Genomic DNA, 17,146 nt, shown 5'->3' on the forward strand with positions numbered 1-17,146 from the left:
TCACACAACAAAGCAGAAAAAGTGTATTATGTGTAATCCACTAACAGAAACCTATTTAAAAAAGTGTCGGTTTAATTTTTATCTATTTGCTATAGATATATTGAAACAGTGTAAATGGGTGGTATGTTTATACTTCAGATCTTCTGGGGATCATTTCAGTTGGGGATGTAAAAAGGGGATGGATGTTATTTCTTCACAGATCATGAAGGAGTAACCTTATTTATAAAACACAAGAAAATTATCACACGTGGCTGTGTTTCTACTCAGTTTCATGAAGGCTCATTAAAGGGCTTAGGATTTAATAAGAAATGCTGGTCAGTGAAATGTGCAGCTCTTCACACAAAAGAAGAAAAATTATTTCAAAAGTAATGTATTGTTTGTGCCACATTCCATTTCAAAATAAGTAATTACATAGTATAGTTACTTTTTTTGTAAGTAATGAGTAATGTAACTAGGTTGCTTTTAAAAGTAACATTTCCCTTACTGTTCAGGAGACACAGGCTCATGTTTTTTTTTTTTTCATTCACGGCAGCCCTTAAGGACATTAAACTGTTTTAGCATATCTCTAGTTGGAACATTCTTTGATTATATTACAGGTGTGATGTAATGCTTTATGCATTATAATTTTGATCTTATTATTTCTTATTTCAAGAAGGAAGAAAGTAAGCCCAGTGCTAATAGTTGAATGAGGCACTTCTTTCCACATCATAGTGGTTATTCTCTCTGTATTTTGGTTCCCCCACATGCATATTCAGTTAGCTGTCAATTGTTAGGTTGGCCAATGTCAATGTGAATATGGCTGTACGAGTCTGGACCCTGCATTGGACTGGCACCCTGTCCCAGGGTTGTTTCTGCATTGCCACTGAAGATGCTGTGATATGCTCTTACCCCCTACAATCATAAATTGGATTAAATAAGTCTGAAAATGTCATGTTATAATGTTTACATTTGGCGGTCAAAATTGTGAATTCAGTTTGCTGTCCCATAAAGTACATTTGTTATAAGTATTCACTAAAACTGACAATTCTGGAAAACAGAATAAGAACAGAACAATCTAGATGAGAACAGCCCATTCAGGCCCACAAAGATTGCCAGTCCTATCCACTTAATTCTTCTAAAAAAACATCACGTCTAATTTTGAAAGTTCCTAAAATCTTACTGTCTACCAACCTACTTGGTAGCTAGTTCCAAGTGTCTATGGTTTCTCTGTGTTCTTGTTTAAATATTTTGAAAACGTATTACACATTTTATTTAGACATACAAGATTTATTCATTGTTAAGTCATTTATTTTGCATTTTCTGTGCATTGTTGAGTAATTGGAGAAACATGGCAGGGGGCATTTTTGTAGTGTTTCATCAATTAATTTGCAGTTTCAAAAGGTGCTGATCTGATTGCTAGACACAGTATAAATGCTCCAGGGTGTTCTATATCTGCTTAGGATCTGCTCTCAGTGGCCTCTGCTTTGATATCCTAACATTAAAAGATATCTAGCAGGTATCATTGCTGAAAGTCACGATGTCCTGAATTGTTTCCTCTGGCTGAAATTCACATTTTTACAGAGAACTTGTCACTTCTCATGGTTTGTCATTCATACAGTATATTGGTGATACGGGTGTATGTTGAATTATAAACAAAAATGTTTTATCCCAAAACTTTCCCTAGTTTTACCACCATGAACAACTACCAAGACCACAACCATTAAAATGGTGCCCTGATCTGCTGGTCAGTCTTATGAATTGCCCATGCTTCATAAATAATCCCCCGATGTACCTAACTTTAAACTTGACAATGGGGATTTGTTTATTATCTATATTACTAAACGACAGTTAATTTATGTACGGCGGACGCGGCGGATGCACCGAAGTGCATGCGCACTGCGGCGCGGCGCCCCAGAGTCAAACGCAGCGGCTTCCCAGAGTCTGTTGGATGGCGCCCAAGCAACACAACCTGTAAACTAGACTTGCTCTACTCCACTGTGCCAGCAGAATGAACGAAGGCGCCCACACAAAGAAACCGCTTTAGTTCAAATAGGGTTATTGAATTAAATGGAAACTTTACCAAGCCTACGACCTGTGAACTAAACATGAGGTAAAGCGTGCACGCCAGGTTGTACAGCCGCCCAGACGCGACTGCCCACACCACCGCATATACGACGACACAGCCATAAAAAAACAAAAACGAGACTGCATGAAGAAAACTAATAACAAGCTCGTTGAAATGAACTGTCCCAGGACGCACCCACCCTTCATGATATTTCATCAAGCAGCGGCTTCCCACCTAGGCGCATACGTACTGCACCGTGGCGCACACCCCAGAGTCAAACGCAGCGGCTTCCCAGAGTCAGTAGGTGGCGCCCAAACAACACAACCTGTACACTACACTTGCTCTAATCCACTGTGCCAGTAATATAGATCACATAACGGTCACAGACTCAAACCCAGCGGCTTCCCAGACTCAATGGCTGGCACACGAACACCACAACCTGTACACTAAACTTGCTGTGCTCCACTCTGCCAGCAGTCGGTGTCAGCAAAGGCAACGGAATCACGTCTCCACAAAACGAAACCGCTTTAGTACAGATATGCTTATTTAATTAAATGACATTTCCCCAGACGCACCCACCCTCCATGATATGTCATCCAACCAAATATCGGATGGAACAGAAACTGATTGCCATTCTTGGATTTACGATTCTCTAGAGAATTGCAGGCTTACTTGTCATCCAAAATGGGAAGTCCGCTCTTTTGCAGAAGAAAACCATGGCCTTTCACTTTTAGATATTTGACCATCATTCTGACCACTTCATACTTCACAGCAGGTCACTCAATGTTCCTTTTCAGTTTAATAATAAATATGTTATAGTAAAACAATTTCCTTTGTAGAAGCATGACCTATTGCTCTAAAAATACAAACCAGCAATTCCCCTCAGACAGAACTATTGATTTTCCCTCCTTACACACATCCATACATGCGTTGTCAAACATGAACATGACACAAGTAAGTATGAACGAGGATGAATTGAAGTCCCATAAAGGTTTGCTTAGGAGTATAATGCAGTACTGTATTATATATTTAATTTTACAAAGGCTATCTAGAAAATTATTGTTATCCTGTGTTCATTTTCCCAGACGTGTCATGGATAACTCAATTACTAATCACCCATAGTTATTTAATGTTTTAAATGATATAATGTTACACGTCTCTTACATTGCTTTCTTTATTTTATTTTAAATGAATCAAACATGGAATTACATTCTTGAAGAATGTTTAAATATTGATTGTTTGTCCATTTTTTACAGATGAGGGGGCTTTAGTAAGAGCTGCTAGAAACCTGGGCTTTGTGTTCTCTGGAAGAACTCCGGACTCTGTGATAATTGAAGCTGTAAGTAGTTCATAATAATCGTTTTTTCTGCTTTGTGCTTTATTTTTTACTGTCCATTTTGAGACATTTTATGCCCTGGTTAAAGATGTCGTTGGTATCTGTTGTGAAGATCAGAATGGTGTGGAGGTGCACTGTAGGGTTTTTTTTTTTTTTGGTCAAGGAGCTGGTTAGGACCACTGCTCAAACAGGAAGCAAATCGGCCGTCTGTGGCTTGGTCTCGAAGTGAAGGAGTTATCCGGGATTTAGAAACATGCCCCAGATGGTTCAGTGAAAGTGGTCAAAGGAGAACTAGAGATCACTTATTTGTCCTCCCAGGAATGTGGGATCAGCAAGAAGCTACTACAGCCAAAAGTAGGTGCCCCTGGCCCTTTAAGTAGATGGCTGTATGCTTCACAAAGGGTCAGGGATGACCAGAGCAGTTGATGGGCCAATTAGCCATAACCCCAGAAGCCGTCAAGGGCTACACTTTAAAAAATGCCTCCTCCTATCAGACAGGTGAGCTTAGAAACATGAGTGAAATGAAGGTAAATAATTGACTGTCAAAGAAGTAGAGAAAGAAGAGAGAAGCCTTCCAGTATCATTGGTGTGAATGGAGAGAGAAAGAGAAAGGTAGGCCAGGGATGGAATATAGGCCTGAAGTGGTGAGGGGTTATTGTTTTCCCTGTATGTAACCTGTTCTCTGTACCCCCCTGGAACCCTTTTTTCTGTAAATAAAAACGTTTGGGACAAGACTGTAATGTTTATGGGTGATAAGTGAGGAGTTGGATCAAGCAAGACCCCCACTGGTCCCATAGGTTAGTCGTTTGTCTCTGTTCCAAACTTCAAGAATTAATCTAATTATAAATGTTGCATGTTATTATGGTATGACTGTCTAGTTTGATTACATCTTGCCTGAAGAAGGGGCCTGAGTTGCCTCGAAAGCTTGCATATTGTAATCTTTTTAGTTAGCCAATAAAAGGTGTCATTTTGCTTGGCTTTTCTCTACTGTCTAGTTTTGTAAGACAAGTTCATGAGAGACTTGCTGCCAGTCCACAAATGTTAAATTCTGCAAGTTACAAATTCAAAATACTGTTGCAAGGAGTGGTACTACGTCCCCAATTAGTATAATGTATTGTAATTTAAATAATGAAAGATTATTTTTGTAAATAAGAATGTGGTTTATATCAATATTATGTGTTGTTGTAAACTCTATTCTTTCATCCATTTTAATGGTACTGAGTGCAAAGAAATAATGAACTCTGGACAGGAAACAAGTCCATCACAGAACTCACTCACGCACTCATTCACTCACTCACAGCACTAGCTACTGCACCACCTTGCACCCTTCTTTCACTATTGTGTTAAGTGATTTTGTTTGTGTAATGTTTACTAAGTTAAGATTTATGGAATGCATAAACTTGTTTTGTTGAATTTTGCTATTTTTCTATTTAACTACTCATGTATCATTCATTAATTGTCAAACACGTTTTTGTGGTTCAGGGTCCAGGGGCTTTGCAGTGAAAATAATTTCAGAAAGCAAACAAAAGTGACTATTGCTCCTAACTGGTTATGTGACAATACTGTGTCAGTTATTCTAAAGGGTTTTTTGAAAACCTCAATTCCATCAAATCTTGGTCTTATTATTAGTATTATTATTTATTTTGCAGACACCTTTATCCAAGGTGATTTACAAAGCAAATTATAATACATATAAAAATGATTAGAAGTTGTAAAATATATGAACCAGTGTGGTGTGTCTTGTCAGCACATAAATATAAAAATGTTTTAGTAATGATCGATGCTAGCCTTTTCTTTAATATTTTCGTAAAGTCTTCAAGATTTCTAGTTTCCCTTTTAAAAAATATTGGAAAAGATTAGCTTGAGAACATTGGTAGTTTCACCAATCAGAATAGACCATTCAGTTCATGAAGCCTGCTTGGTTGGCTAATACCTCTCCCAGATACCTTTTATTTGTTAAGGCATCTGCTTTAACTAGATGACTTGCTAGATTTCTCCATATTTTGATAAATATTTGTTTTAAGCAGTGATTCGAGGCTTCAGTCTTCAATGTCCTTCCCTTAATTTCTATTGGTTTCCTTAAGTATATGATTTACTATTTAATTGAAGGGATGCTGCTGGGTCAATTCTATCAATTCCTTTGAGTCATAGAATAAAATAATTTTCTGTCATATCCATCCAACACATACTTGTGGAAACCGCCATTCATTTCTTTTTTCCATACCCTCTCAGTCATTGTATTTAGTGTATTCTAGCAGCATCAGAAGTAAGACAGGAAATAATCCTAGACAAACTGCTAGTTAATCACAAAGGCGCACTTACTCACAGCCACACTGTGTCTGTGTAGAGTTGTCAATTGTCCTAACACGCAATTTTTTGGCATGTGGAAGCTAAACTAGGCTTGACTTTAGAAAAACCAGTGTAGATATCGTAAGAATATGCCTACTCAAGTCAGACAATGACCAGGATAGAATTTGAATTAGAGCTAAGAGGTACCAGATCTAACCACTACCCCACTGTACCAAAAGTTCTAGAGAGAGACATAAATTTTGTAGGGTTAAAAATCATGAGGCAGAATCGCCCAATAAGCACAAGAACCTTCTCCCAACAAGGAGGATGAAAATAGCAAACAAATTACTGGGTGATGTGCTGCTTAGCATATGTGTGAACTGCCTTGTAAGCAGAGAATATATTTCTTCACATTTTCTGTTACTTATTAACACTTCAGCATCCTGTTTTCCCAGCTCAGAGGTGTTTTCACCTAACAAGATTCAGAACTTAAAGGTGCTATGGTAAATCTTTTGACCTAGTTACTGAAATTAACAGGGAAATTACCATTTTAACTAATTTATGATAGCTAATCAGATGATGAATAATCTTGTCAGTTCCCATATTGTGCTGGATTTATTCAATGTGAACAATAGATTTAAAACTTTACAGAAGCATTATCCTCTGGACAGTGACTACAGTATGCTGTGCTTTGTCTTAGTTGTTCAGCAGTGGCCCATCTGTATTTGTAACCTTTTGGCATACAAGACAGGCTTAAAAAAAGGAAACTACAAGTATCTATAGCCTTTATGGGTAGCTCAGACTTTCAGAATAATATACATTTGAACACACATCATTTTCACTAAATATAGTTTAACCTACTGTACTTGCCCTCTCTGCTTTCTGCCTAGTTGTTAAAACAGAGAAGCCGCAAGTGGCATAGAAGACATACAGCATCTGCTGCATATTTTTATTTAATTCCCAGGACTTTCTTAAGCAGTTCTAAACCAGTTTTATTGCTATTAACATTTGATAACTATCAGGGTTTTTTTATAGCTGAGCAAAATGTACTGCTATATGAGCAGTTGAAATTTGACTGAAAAAAATGTAGCTTTTCTACCAATGGAAGTACAGCAATTACTTCCTTTAAAACTCTTCAAATATTAGTATTTTCTTCAGCTCTCTTTTAGTCCATTAGGTCGATTCCCAGCTAACTGATTTAGGCTTTCTTAACTCCAAGTCCTCATAATATTATGCATGAAGGCATTTTGAATGCCTTTTTTATCTTATTTTATATTATTTCAAACCTAGGGGTCTCAATTATAGGCTGCTTTACTGACTGGGATTGTCTTTATTTTCACTCTCTTAGTTCAACAGTGGCCTTCACAGAGGGATTCAGTTAATCACCAACAGAGGGCTTCACAAGAGTGACCTCTCCTGCCCTTAATGGACTTCAGTTAAACAAGGGATGAACAATCTAACTTCCCAGCAGTCTACTATTTAGTAATATTTGCCATTTTATGAAGTGTAGACAAACAGAGACACTGGCTTTCAGGCTTTCACATTAAAAAAACAATGTTTATTTGAATCAAAACCAGAATCAGCAAATATAAAGCAGTACAAAGAATCATATAAGCTGGGGTTTTTTAGTTTTCATGCAGTCTTGTAAAAGTTAGCAAAACGCTGATGAAAATACCCAAATGACCAAGTTCCTTAGTTACAAATTACATATACTCAATTGAAAAATAAAAAGAAACAGATTTATTGTGCGGAGACAAAGCTCTTTGTAAAAGTGTCAATTGTTTCACCAAGCAGCAACTGATCTGAGTGCTTCTTGCAAGTGTCCATAGCAGCTGAAAAAGAACTGTCTTCTTTTACAAAAGGCAGCCACTCTCCCTATCCCTCCCATTATTCTCATCTCTGTTAGCAGCGTGTTATGAATTTTTGCAGTTTCTCAAAACACACAGAAAATGTTATTAAATCATTATCACAAAGTCAAGGATATTTCCCTCAACAAGACTTTCAGGCTAAGGCCTATCACTTGAGATCTTTCAGCAGGTTAAAGTATCTCCCATGCACTACCAATGGCTGTATTAGCTTTATGCCAGACATTGTGATATCTGTGATGTCCAAAGGGTTCTTTATTGGGTATTATTTTCCATAGAATGCTATTCCAGAAAGTTTGGGAATCATCCAGGTGTTTCTTTGCAAATGCTATGCAAGACATTACTCTTGAATAGCAGAGGTTTCCACATTGATTTGCTCCCATGAATCTCATTTATATTCTGTCTCTTTGTTATTGTGGAGTCATAAACACTGACCTTAGCTTAGGACAGCAAGGCCTGTGGTTCTTTAGATATTCTTCTGGGACCCTGTGTGACTTCTTGAATTTGTTTTCACTGTGCCCCTGGGGTAATTTTGGCAGACTGAGAGTAAATACCTCTTTACAGAATTGTATAATGACAAACACTGTGTCTGGCCCATACAAAATATATGGGCAAACTGAAATACAGAACAGTGAAAAAACTGTCAGCTTTTCTTTTCTCTGTATGTGGAATACCACATGTGTATGTATATATATATTTTTAAACAAATTATGATATACTTTAAGTGTGTTTTATTTCTGTATCTATGTATGCTTTATTTCTACAGCTTGACCAAGAGGAGCGATATGAACTATTAAATGTTTTGGAATTCACAAGGTAAGCTAGTACTGTATAGTGTTCAAAAAAGGATTTTTGTTGTTAATGTGTTTCTGTCTGTCTGATACATTTTGTTTAAATGAATAATTTAAATAAGAATGGAAGACAATGGCCAATAGTTGGAATGGCTCCCTCATTATTCCATGTTCCTATAGTTGATTTCCAGTCCACTCACAGTTTGTTTTATTTTGTTCTTGTGTTGTACAGTTTTTGGTCATATCCTAAAAATGTGCATATTGGCTTAATTGTGAACTCTAAAATAGTCCCAATATTAGTGACGGTGGATGTGTATAACATTGTTCCATGACATAGACTGGTATCCCAACAAGGGCTGGTTTCTGTTTTGCACCTTTTACATACTGGCTCTCTGTGATGCTGCAAAAACTTCACTTTAACTTGGAGGCAACTCATGGAGGCAACCAACTTAGCTGAACAGAACAGGCCACCCTATCCTCAGGAACTTCTTCCAACTTCTTGGGAATCCCCCAACACCTCTCGACTATTGTATAGAGATGTAATCCCTCGAGTGAGTCCTTGGTCTACCTCTGGCTCATCTTCCAATGAGCTCTGCCTTGTACACCATATAGATTACAAACTCTAATTACCACAGGGAGTGAGCATAGAAACCGTGTGACAGGAGACACGTTTTGGCCAACTGAACTCACAATATCATTCTTTTGGTCACTAATCCAGAACTTGTGACCATAGGTGTAATTTAATGTGTAAAGTGGAAAAGGTATCTTATAGGCCTTAGAATCCTTTTCACCACCAAGGCCAATTTAATGTGCACAGCACTACTCTTTTGCACTGATTTATTAGTCAATCTCATGATCACCTTAATACTTTCTCATGAAGAACACCACAAGATAATTATACCACTCTTCCTGGGTCTGCATCCTAATAAATTATATTAATGTTACAATTTTCCATAAAGAGTGATTTCATGTCATTCTGGTGAAGCCCTCAGAAAGCTGTGTTATTCATATATAGTGATTCAGTTACTCCATCTACCCAACCCACCAGGGTTTCCCCAACTCCAAAATCGCATTGTGTTTCATCGCTGATTCATCTGGCAACTGCAAACATATTTAAATGCTTTTGAGAATTATTTTATGATAAGAGTAGATGTAATTAGATGGAAAGTAAATATATAGCCTTATAAAAATGAAACATAAAATGAATTGTAGAAATAGAAGCATATATTAGTGTAGGAGGTTTACATTCCCAAGAGATTTGTTGTATTTAATATTCATAACTTTCAAATTTGCTTTATTATAGCAATAGAAAAAGGATGTCTGTGATTGTACGCACACCATCTGGAGGAATAAGACTCTACTGCAAGGGAGCTGTAAGTTATTTGTTTCTGACATATTCATTCATCTGCCAGTCCATTTTTGAAATCCACTTATCCAGTGCAGATTTACAGGAAAACTGGAGCCTATCCCAGCAAGCATTGGGTGCAAGGCAGGAACACAACAGTCAATTACTTATGAAAAAGTAAGAGAAAATAAATAAATAAATGGTTAAATAGAGAGTTTTGAAATAGAGTAAATATGATTCTAAGCAGGATGTTATTAATTCTGCTGCCATTTCAGAGCCATATTTTCATTTTGTAATATGAAAATTTTCAAACTGTAGTGGAATTGCTAATAAATTTGTAACCACACTTTTCATTCTGTTGAATTATATATATATATTTTTCAAAATTTCATAAGAAAGCAGTCTTTGGACTGCTGAGCTCTAATGTAGTCTGCTTAAATATTATTTTACTTGCCTAGAAAAATTGAAAAAAGATTCAATTCTGTGAACAAAGATACTAAAATCAAGGAAGATTTTTGTGAAAAAATACAAATGTTGAACAGTACATGTCAGTTTGATTCTTCTCATACATTTGTTTTTAACTGGAACTTAGTTTTTGAATAACGGGGTTCTGTGTTACTCACATTTTACACATCACAAACCCTTGATATTTTGTCCTTTTGTATGGAGTATCTGTTCATCAGTATATACTGCTTTACCATAGGACAAAATGAGTTTGCTGGAATAGAATGGGCAATGACATTGTCATTTTCTGTTGTATATGGACATCTACAAATATGTGTTACATTAATTGATACAGAAAAGATAGTATTAGATATTTGTAGCAGACATAGGAAAATCTAAATGGTAGGTAGTCTTATAGAGGATAGAATTAGCCATCAGTTTCCCCTCAGTAGACAACACCCCCTCTGTTGTTTCAAACTTCTGTTCTGCTTCCAATTATATGCTGTGCAAAACAGGTTCAATTTACATAAGATACAGGGTGGAGTGATGACACTCTCCTTCAGTACTTGTATTATTATGCAAGCAAGGATCCTTGTAAATTGTGGCATCTTTGCAGTGATTGCAACAACACAATCAAAGTCCTCACTAGAGACAAAAAACCTTTTAAATTTCTTACGTGTGTTTTCCTTAGCGAGACCGCCTACTACATATACCAATGTGTAGTAAGTGAGGCCAACCCATGAAGAATGTTACCCAGAATACAATGTGGTTAGAACTGAATGGTGAGTCACTGAAAACAGGAACATTGGACAGGAAGAAGCCATGTCTTGTGCTGAGTTTGCTTGGAAGCAGTTTTGGCCGTGTAGATGAGCCAGTGAGTGAAGGGTGATTACCTGCTAAAAAGCTCAGTCTATTTGAGTATTGCGTTAGCAAGAATTTTGCTGGAGAAGAGGCTTGCCCATGTGCACAATTATTTAATAGAACATTTATTACATGTTAAAAAAAGTCAGTCGAAAAAATATATACCAATACTTTACACCTGCATCTACTGAAACCATTAAGAGTTTTTAATTATGGAATTTTGGACATAAGTGTCTTTGAAACCCTGTGAAAGAGCACAAATGGAGATCAGTGTGGCAATGTTTAAGGGATGTGAAGTGTTTCTACAGCAGGCTTTTGTACTGTTAGTGATATATTTGCCAGTGACACAGTGGCTCCTGTTAGAACTGAAAGTGCCTGGTGGAGAATATGACTCCACTGGCTGTGGATGAAAAGTTCATGAAAGTTAGGTGTTTGACAAAAGAAGATCAAGTGAAGGTTAGGAAAAATGGCTCCTGTTGAAGGAACAGTCTGCAAAATAGGGAAATTTTGTTTAATGACCTGTGGGAGAGAGAGAGTGTTAGGGTAAAATGGAAGGATCAGCAGGATGGCAGGGTTTTTTTTTTTGGGTTCCTCTTAGAGTGGATGTTACAATGTCTACTCCTTACTTGATTGAGAGCTCTGTCCGCAACATTATAAGGGTGTCCTCTATCAATAACGAAATTCTCATTCTCACCTTTTTTTAGCATGTCAGAGATGAAAGAAACTATAGAGAACACAACTGCGTGAGTCAGGTGGATTGTGATAGATAGAGGTTTTAAGTCCTGGAAAGCTCATAGAAAGACTAATTTCTGAAAGTGGTAGAATTGTGGTGGAAACATTGACCGTTAAAGTGAGAGATGGATGGAAACTGGTAAAATTATTAATGAATTCTGTAGCTGTTTCCTGGAACATTTATTATTTATTAAATTTGTCTGGCTTGTTATTGTTAATCTGTTGTTTATGTTTAAGCCTTTTAACATGATACAGTATTTTCCTTTATAGAACTGGCTTGTTTCAGCACCATGGAGAGTTATCCTACTTAATCCTTAGTTCAAAGGGCTCAGAGTGCAACACACCTAGAACAATTTGTGGCTGAAGTAGACAGAACAAAGCTTTTAGTCTTCTCAGTTATAAGTAAAGAAAAAGCACTTACTAGAATTAGCAGAGCATGTTTCCTGTTTAATCTTTTAGTTCTGTACTATGCACAGATGCCTGTAAAGTAACATTTTTCAAATTTATTTACATGTGTGTAAAAGTCAGATGAGTCTGTTAGCCCAAGAGTAACTACTGTACGTATCCAGTCTTTCAGACCTATGGATCACATTCGGACCCCGTGGTGCTAAGAATAAGTACAAGGATGTTTATTGTACAGAAAGCTTTATGTAAATTACATTTAAACCCTGTATCCAAGTCTGACCCCATGTACTGCGAGACAAAAATAATTCCATATCATCCTAAAATAATGTATTAAATTAGTGTTTTGAGTGAGTCTTCATTAATCTCACAATCTTCTTTTGTTTGCTAGGTATTTACAAAAACATTCTATAATATAAAAGCATATTTATAATCTTCTTGTTAGAAAATGGATTAAAGCAGTATTTACTATATTAATTGTTATAGTACACATTTCTTACATATATTTCCAAGTTGTTATTTTTCTAATTATTATTGTCTTTTTTTTGCAGGACACAGTAATATATGAACGGCTTGCAGACAGTTCCAGGTATAAGGAAATAACTTTAAAACATCTAGAGCAGTTTGCAACAGAAGGTAAAAGTATCATGTTTTATAAGAATTTCAAACTAACGTTCTTACATCTATACTAATATATTAAGTAACAGATTTGCTGTACCAAACTCATATTATCATCCTGTGCTGGATCTTCGTTGACATTGGTGTTTATGTGCGTAGCTGATTGAAGACATGAATACCCTGTGACAGCATAAAGAAATAAGAGTTGCCAAGGCTGTTGTTTAAAGAAGCACTTGGTAACATGAGTTAGGCAGCCATGCAACACAAATAACCCAGATGAATAAAGGCAGCGAGCTCAGAATATTCAAGGGGATTTATTTCTTTGGCAATCTCTAGTCTCTCTGCCTGTGCTATCACAGTTAAGGCATTTGGTGTTATTCTGTTCTCATGATTGCATGTTTTTTGTTTTGGTTTTTTTTATTTAGTTTTTTTGCCTAATAGGTGAAACTTGAGCCCTGATTTTATTACTGGATTATTTCTATATTTATTTAAATCTATCAAATTTATTTTTTCTGAAGTTATTCTCAGGGGAAGAGGGGGGCGGGGTCGGTGGGTATTATAGGGGGAGGATTAGAAAGGTGGGGTTCTGAGGTTGATGGTCTTAAAGTACCCCCACCTTCTTCATTTGCTATATATTGCCTTTAATTCCTATTTGTCTGATGATGACACCTCATAGGTATTAAAGCTCAGAAATAAAAGTAAAATATGCGATTCATTTTCTCCTTTTGTGGATTTCTAGGTATAAATATGCAAACTGAATCACCGAACTTTGCGCTTTATATATATATATATATATATATATATATATATATATATATATATATATATATATACAGTGCATCCGGAAAGTATTCACAGCGCATCACTTTTTCCACATTTTGTTATGTTACAGCCTTATTCCAAAATGGATTAAATTAATTTTTCTCCTCAGAATTCTACACACAACACCCCATAATGACAACGTGAAAAATGTTTACTTGAGGTTTTTGCAAATTTATTAAAAATATAAAAACTGAGAAATCCCATGTACATAAGTATTCATAGCCTTTGCTCAATACTTTGTCAATGCACCTTTGGCAGCAATTACTGCCTCAAGTCTTTTTGAATATGATGCCACAAGCTTGGCACACCTATCCTTGGCCAGTTTCGCCCATTCCTCTTTGCAGCACCTCTCAAGCTCCATCAGGTTGGATGGGAAGCGTCGGTGCACACCCATTTTAAGATCTCTCCGGAGATGTTCAATCGGATTCAAGTCTGGGCTCTGGCTGGGGCCACTCAAGGACATTCACAGAGTTGTCCTGAAGCCACTCCTTTGATATCTTGGCTGTGTGCTTAGGGTCGTTGTCCTGCTGAAAGATGAACCGTCGCCCCCAGTCTGAGGTCAAGGAGCGCTCTGGAGCAGGTTTTCATCCAGGATGTCTCTGTACATTGCTGCAGTCATCTTTCCCTTTATCCTGACTAGTCTCCCAGTCCCTGCCGGTGAAAAAACATCCCCACAGCATGATGCTGCCACCACTATGCTTCACTGTAGGGATGGTATTGGCCTGGTGATGAGCGGTGCCTGGTTTCCTCCAAACGTGACGCCTGGCATTCACACCAAAGAGTTCAATCTTTGTCTCATCAGATCAGAGAATTTTCTTTCTCATGGTCTGAGAGTCTTTCAGGTGCCTTTTGGCAAACTCCAGGCTGGCTGCCATGTGCCTTTTACTAAGGAGTGGCTTCCGTCTGGTCACTCTACCATACAGGCCTGATTGGTGGATTGCTGCAGAGATGGTTGTCCTTCTGGAAGGTTCTCCTCTCTCCACAGAGGGACCTCTGGAGCTCTGACAGAGTGACCATCGGGTTCTTGGTCACCTCCCTGACTAAGGCCCATCTCCCCCGATCGCTCAGTTTAGATGGCCGGCCAGCTCTAGGAAGAGTCCTAGTAGTTTCGAACTTCTTCCACTTACGGATGATGGAGGCCACTGTGCTCATTGGGACCTTCAAAGCAGCAGAATTTTTTCTGTAACCTTCCCCAGATATGTGCCTCGAGACAATCCGGCTTCGGAGGTCTACAGACAATTCCTTTGACTTCATGCTTGGTTTGTGCTCTGACATGAACTGTCAACTGTGGGACCTTATATAGACAGGTGTGTGCCTTTCCAAATCATGTCCAGTCAACTGAATTTACCACTGGTGGACTCCAGTTAAGCTGCAGAAACATCTCAAGGATGATCAGGGGAAACAGGATGCACCTGAGCTCAATTTCGATCTTCACGGCAAAGGCTGTGAATAATTATGTACATATGCCTTTCTCAATTTTTTTATTTTTAATAATTTGCAAAACCTCAAGTAAACTTTTTTCAACGTTGTCATTATGGGGGTGTTGTGTGTAGAATTCTGAGGAAAAAAATGAATTTAATCATTTTGGAATAATGCTGTAACATAACATAATGTGGAAAAAGTGTATGCGCTGTGAATACTTTCCGGATGCACTGTATATATATATATATATATATATATATATATATAGTATATATATATATATTTATATATTATACACGCACACATGGTGGGCATTTTGGTTCGCTAAACTCTAGATACAGCTACAGTCTACGGCAGGTCTGCACAACATTTTTTATTTATTGAAGTACCTTCATACAGGCTTCTTCCATCATATAGCATAATTATATTTCTTTCCTTTCTTCCTCTGCTCCTTCTCAGATGAGTTTGGTTGTCTCCTCTCCTAATTACGACTTGTTTGGGTGAGGTGGACCGAATTCTTTTCATATCAGGTCTGAATGTACTTGGAATTGTCATAATATTGCCTCCAGGAAGCACTTCCTTGTCATACAGAACCTCATTAGAACAGCAGGGCCTCCTCCCTGCTGCATCTCTGTTGGTACTCAAGGACTTCAAAAAGGACTACAACTCCCATGAAGCCCAGCAGTGCACAAACAAAGTCAATACGGGGATGCTGCACCCAGCGTATTAGAGGAACAGATATCCCTGGGAGGCAGTCTCCCTCTGTCTTTACATTGTGTAGGCCTCCAGACCTGGAAAGTCAATGTCTGCCTCCCGAGGGACCTATCCCTCAACCATCCACCTCTACCTTTCATTACAATACACATACTGCATGTATGTGTGAGTATATATATAATGTTGTGACATGTAGAGGGCATAGCAGAGTCCCCAAATCCCAGACATAACTATACAACAAGAGTCTCTGGTTCAAACAACCACAATGCCAGGATGAATGTGGATTAAAAGAATTGTATTTTTAAATACAATAAAATGTTACTTTAAGGAAGACCACTTTTACTATAAAAGTTGAATTTCAAGCTAATTTGCATAAAACACAACAGTCAGGTTTTTAAATCTTGGTTTATTTTACCTTAAATAGTAAATCAAAAAAGAAAGAAAACGTATTTACAAGCTGCTATTTTTATTTTATTATTATCTTTTTGGTTGATTAAAATATCTCTTACTAATATTAAGCTACTGAAACAGCATCAAAATATTCCACAGTGACATGAATATTTTATATTGCTTTGTAATTTTAATTTACTCTGATTTCTTCAGGACTGAGAACATTATGCTTTGCTGTAGTAGACATATCTGAGACCGCCTACCAGGAATGGTTAGAAATCTATCTTCGTGCATCAACAGCAATGCAGAACCGAACACTGAACTGGAGGAAAGTTATGACCTAATTGAAAAGGTGGGTTTTCTCCTCTTTTGTAAAACATTTAACTTTGCAGTTCATATTTTATTTTTTAACTCAAACAGATATGTACAACAGTGGCTAATTTGCTTTATGATATGAAAAGGTAAATGGATATGTAGGTTCATTGTTTCTTATGTTGGAAATATTAAATATCTTTGAGCCAGCAGGCATTTGTCTATTTTAATACTTAAGGATTTACTCCTGTACCCTCTTAATACACTGTGGATGTGTCCATTTTAACAAAAGTCCTCACAATGATCTGATTTGTAATTTATGTTACTTAGTTTATTATCCAGTGGAGAATCGGTAGCTGCCTTGTTCATAGTGTTAGAGATAGATGGTTGCTCCCACCAATCTTGAATAGCATTAATTGAATCCAGAAAAAGGAAGAATGGACAGCCAGACAGTTCATTATGTTATCTGGTACTGTGTCTATGTTTTTGTGTGGTATTGTGTCTTTTTTTTGGGTAAATACTTTCACAGTATTTTCGTATTAGTTAAATTAGTAAAAACTTCACTATTTGACAGAAAATGTACACAGTGCACCATGTCCTGTAGTAAAGTGTGCACTGCAGAGTAAAAAAACTTTTTTCAGAATAGCTTTTTAATTTAAGGTTATAATGTGTTATAGAATATGTGGTATGGTGGCAAAGTGGTTAGCTCTGCCAGCTAATGGATCCAATGGTCAGTTGGTTATCCATGTGGAGTTTGCA

The 17,146-nt window shown here is 37.2% G+C and overlaps 2 protein-coding genes across 2 annotated transcripts in view; one reads left to right on the top strand and one right to left on the bottom strand.

Moving 5' to 3' along the window:
• Positions 1-17,146, bottom strand: part of slc30a9 (solute carrier family 30 member 9) — a 990,624-nt gene that overhangs the window by 550,723 nt on the left and 422,755 nt on the right. The gene's annotated exons all lie outside the window — the stretch shown is intronic.
• Positions 1-17,146, top strand: part of atp8a1 (ATPase phospholipid transporting 8A1) — a 338,290-nt gene that overhangs the window by 192,082 nt on the left and 129,062 nt on the right. Inside the window, 6 exon segments of the mRNA XM_051928331.1 lie at positions 3,301-3,383; positions 8,301-8,350; positions 9,629-9,698; positions 12,661-12,745; positions 16,289-16,393; positions 16,396-16,427. Coding sequence (XP_051784291.1) covers positions 3,301-3,383; positions 8,301-8,350; positions 9,629-9,698; positions 12,661-12,745; positions 16,289-16,393; positions 16,396-16,427 — 425 coding nt within the window.

The sequence above is a fragment of the Erpetoichthys calabaricus genome, chromosome 5 (assembly GCF_900747795.2).
Source record: "Erpetoichthys calabaricus chromosome 5, fErpCal1.3, whole genome shotgun sequence".
NCBI classification, from domain to species: domain Eukaryota; kingdom Metazoa; phylum Chordata; class Cladistia; order Polypteriformes; family Polypteridae; genus Erpetoichthys; species Erpetoichthys calabaricus.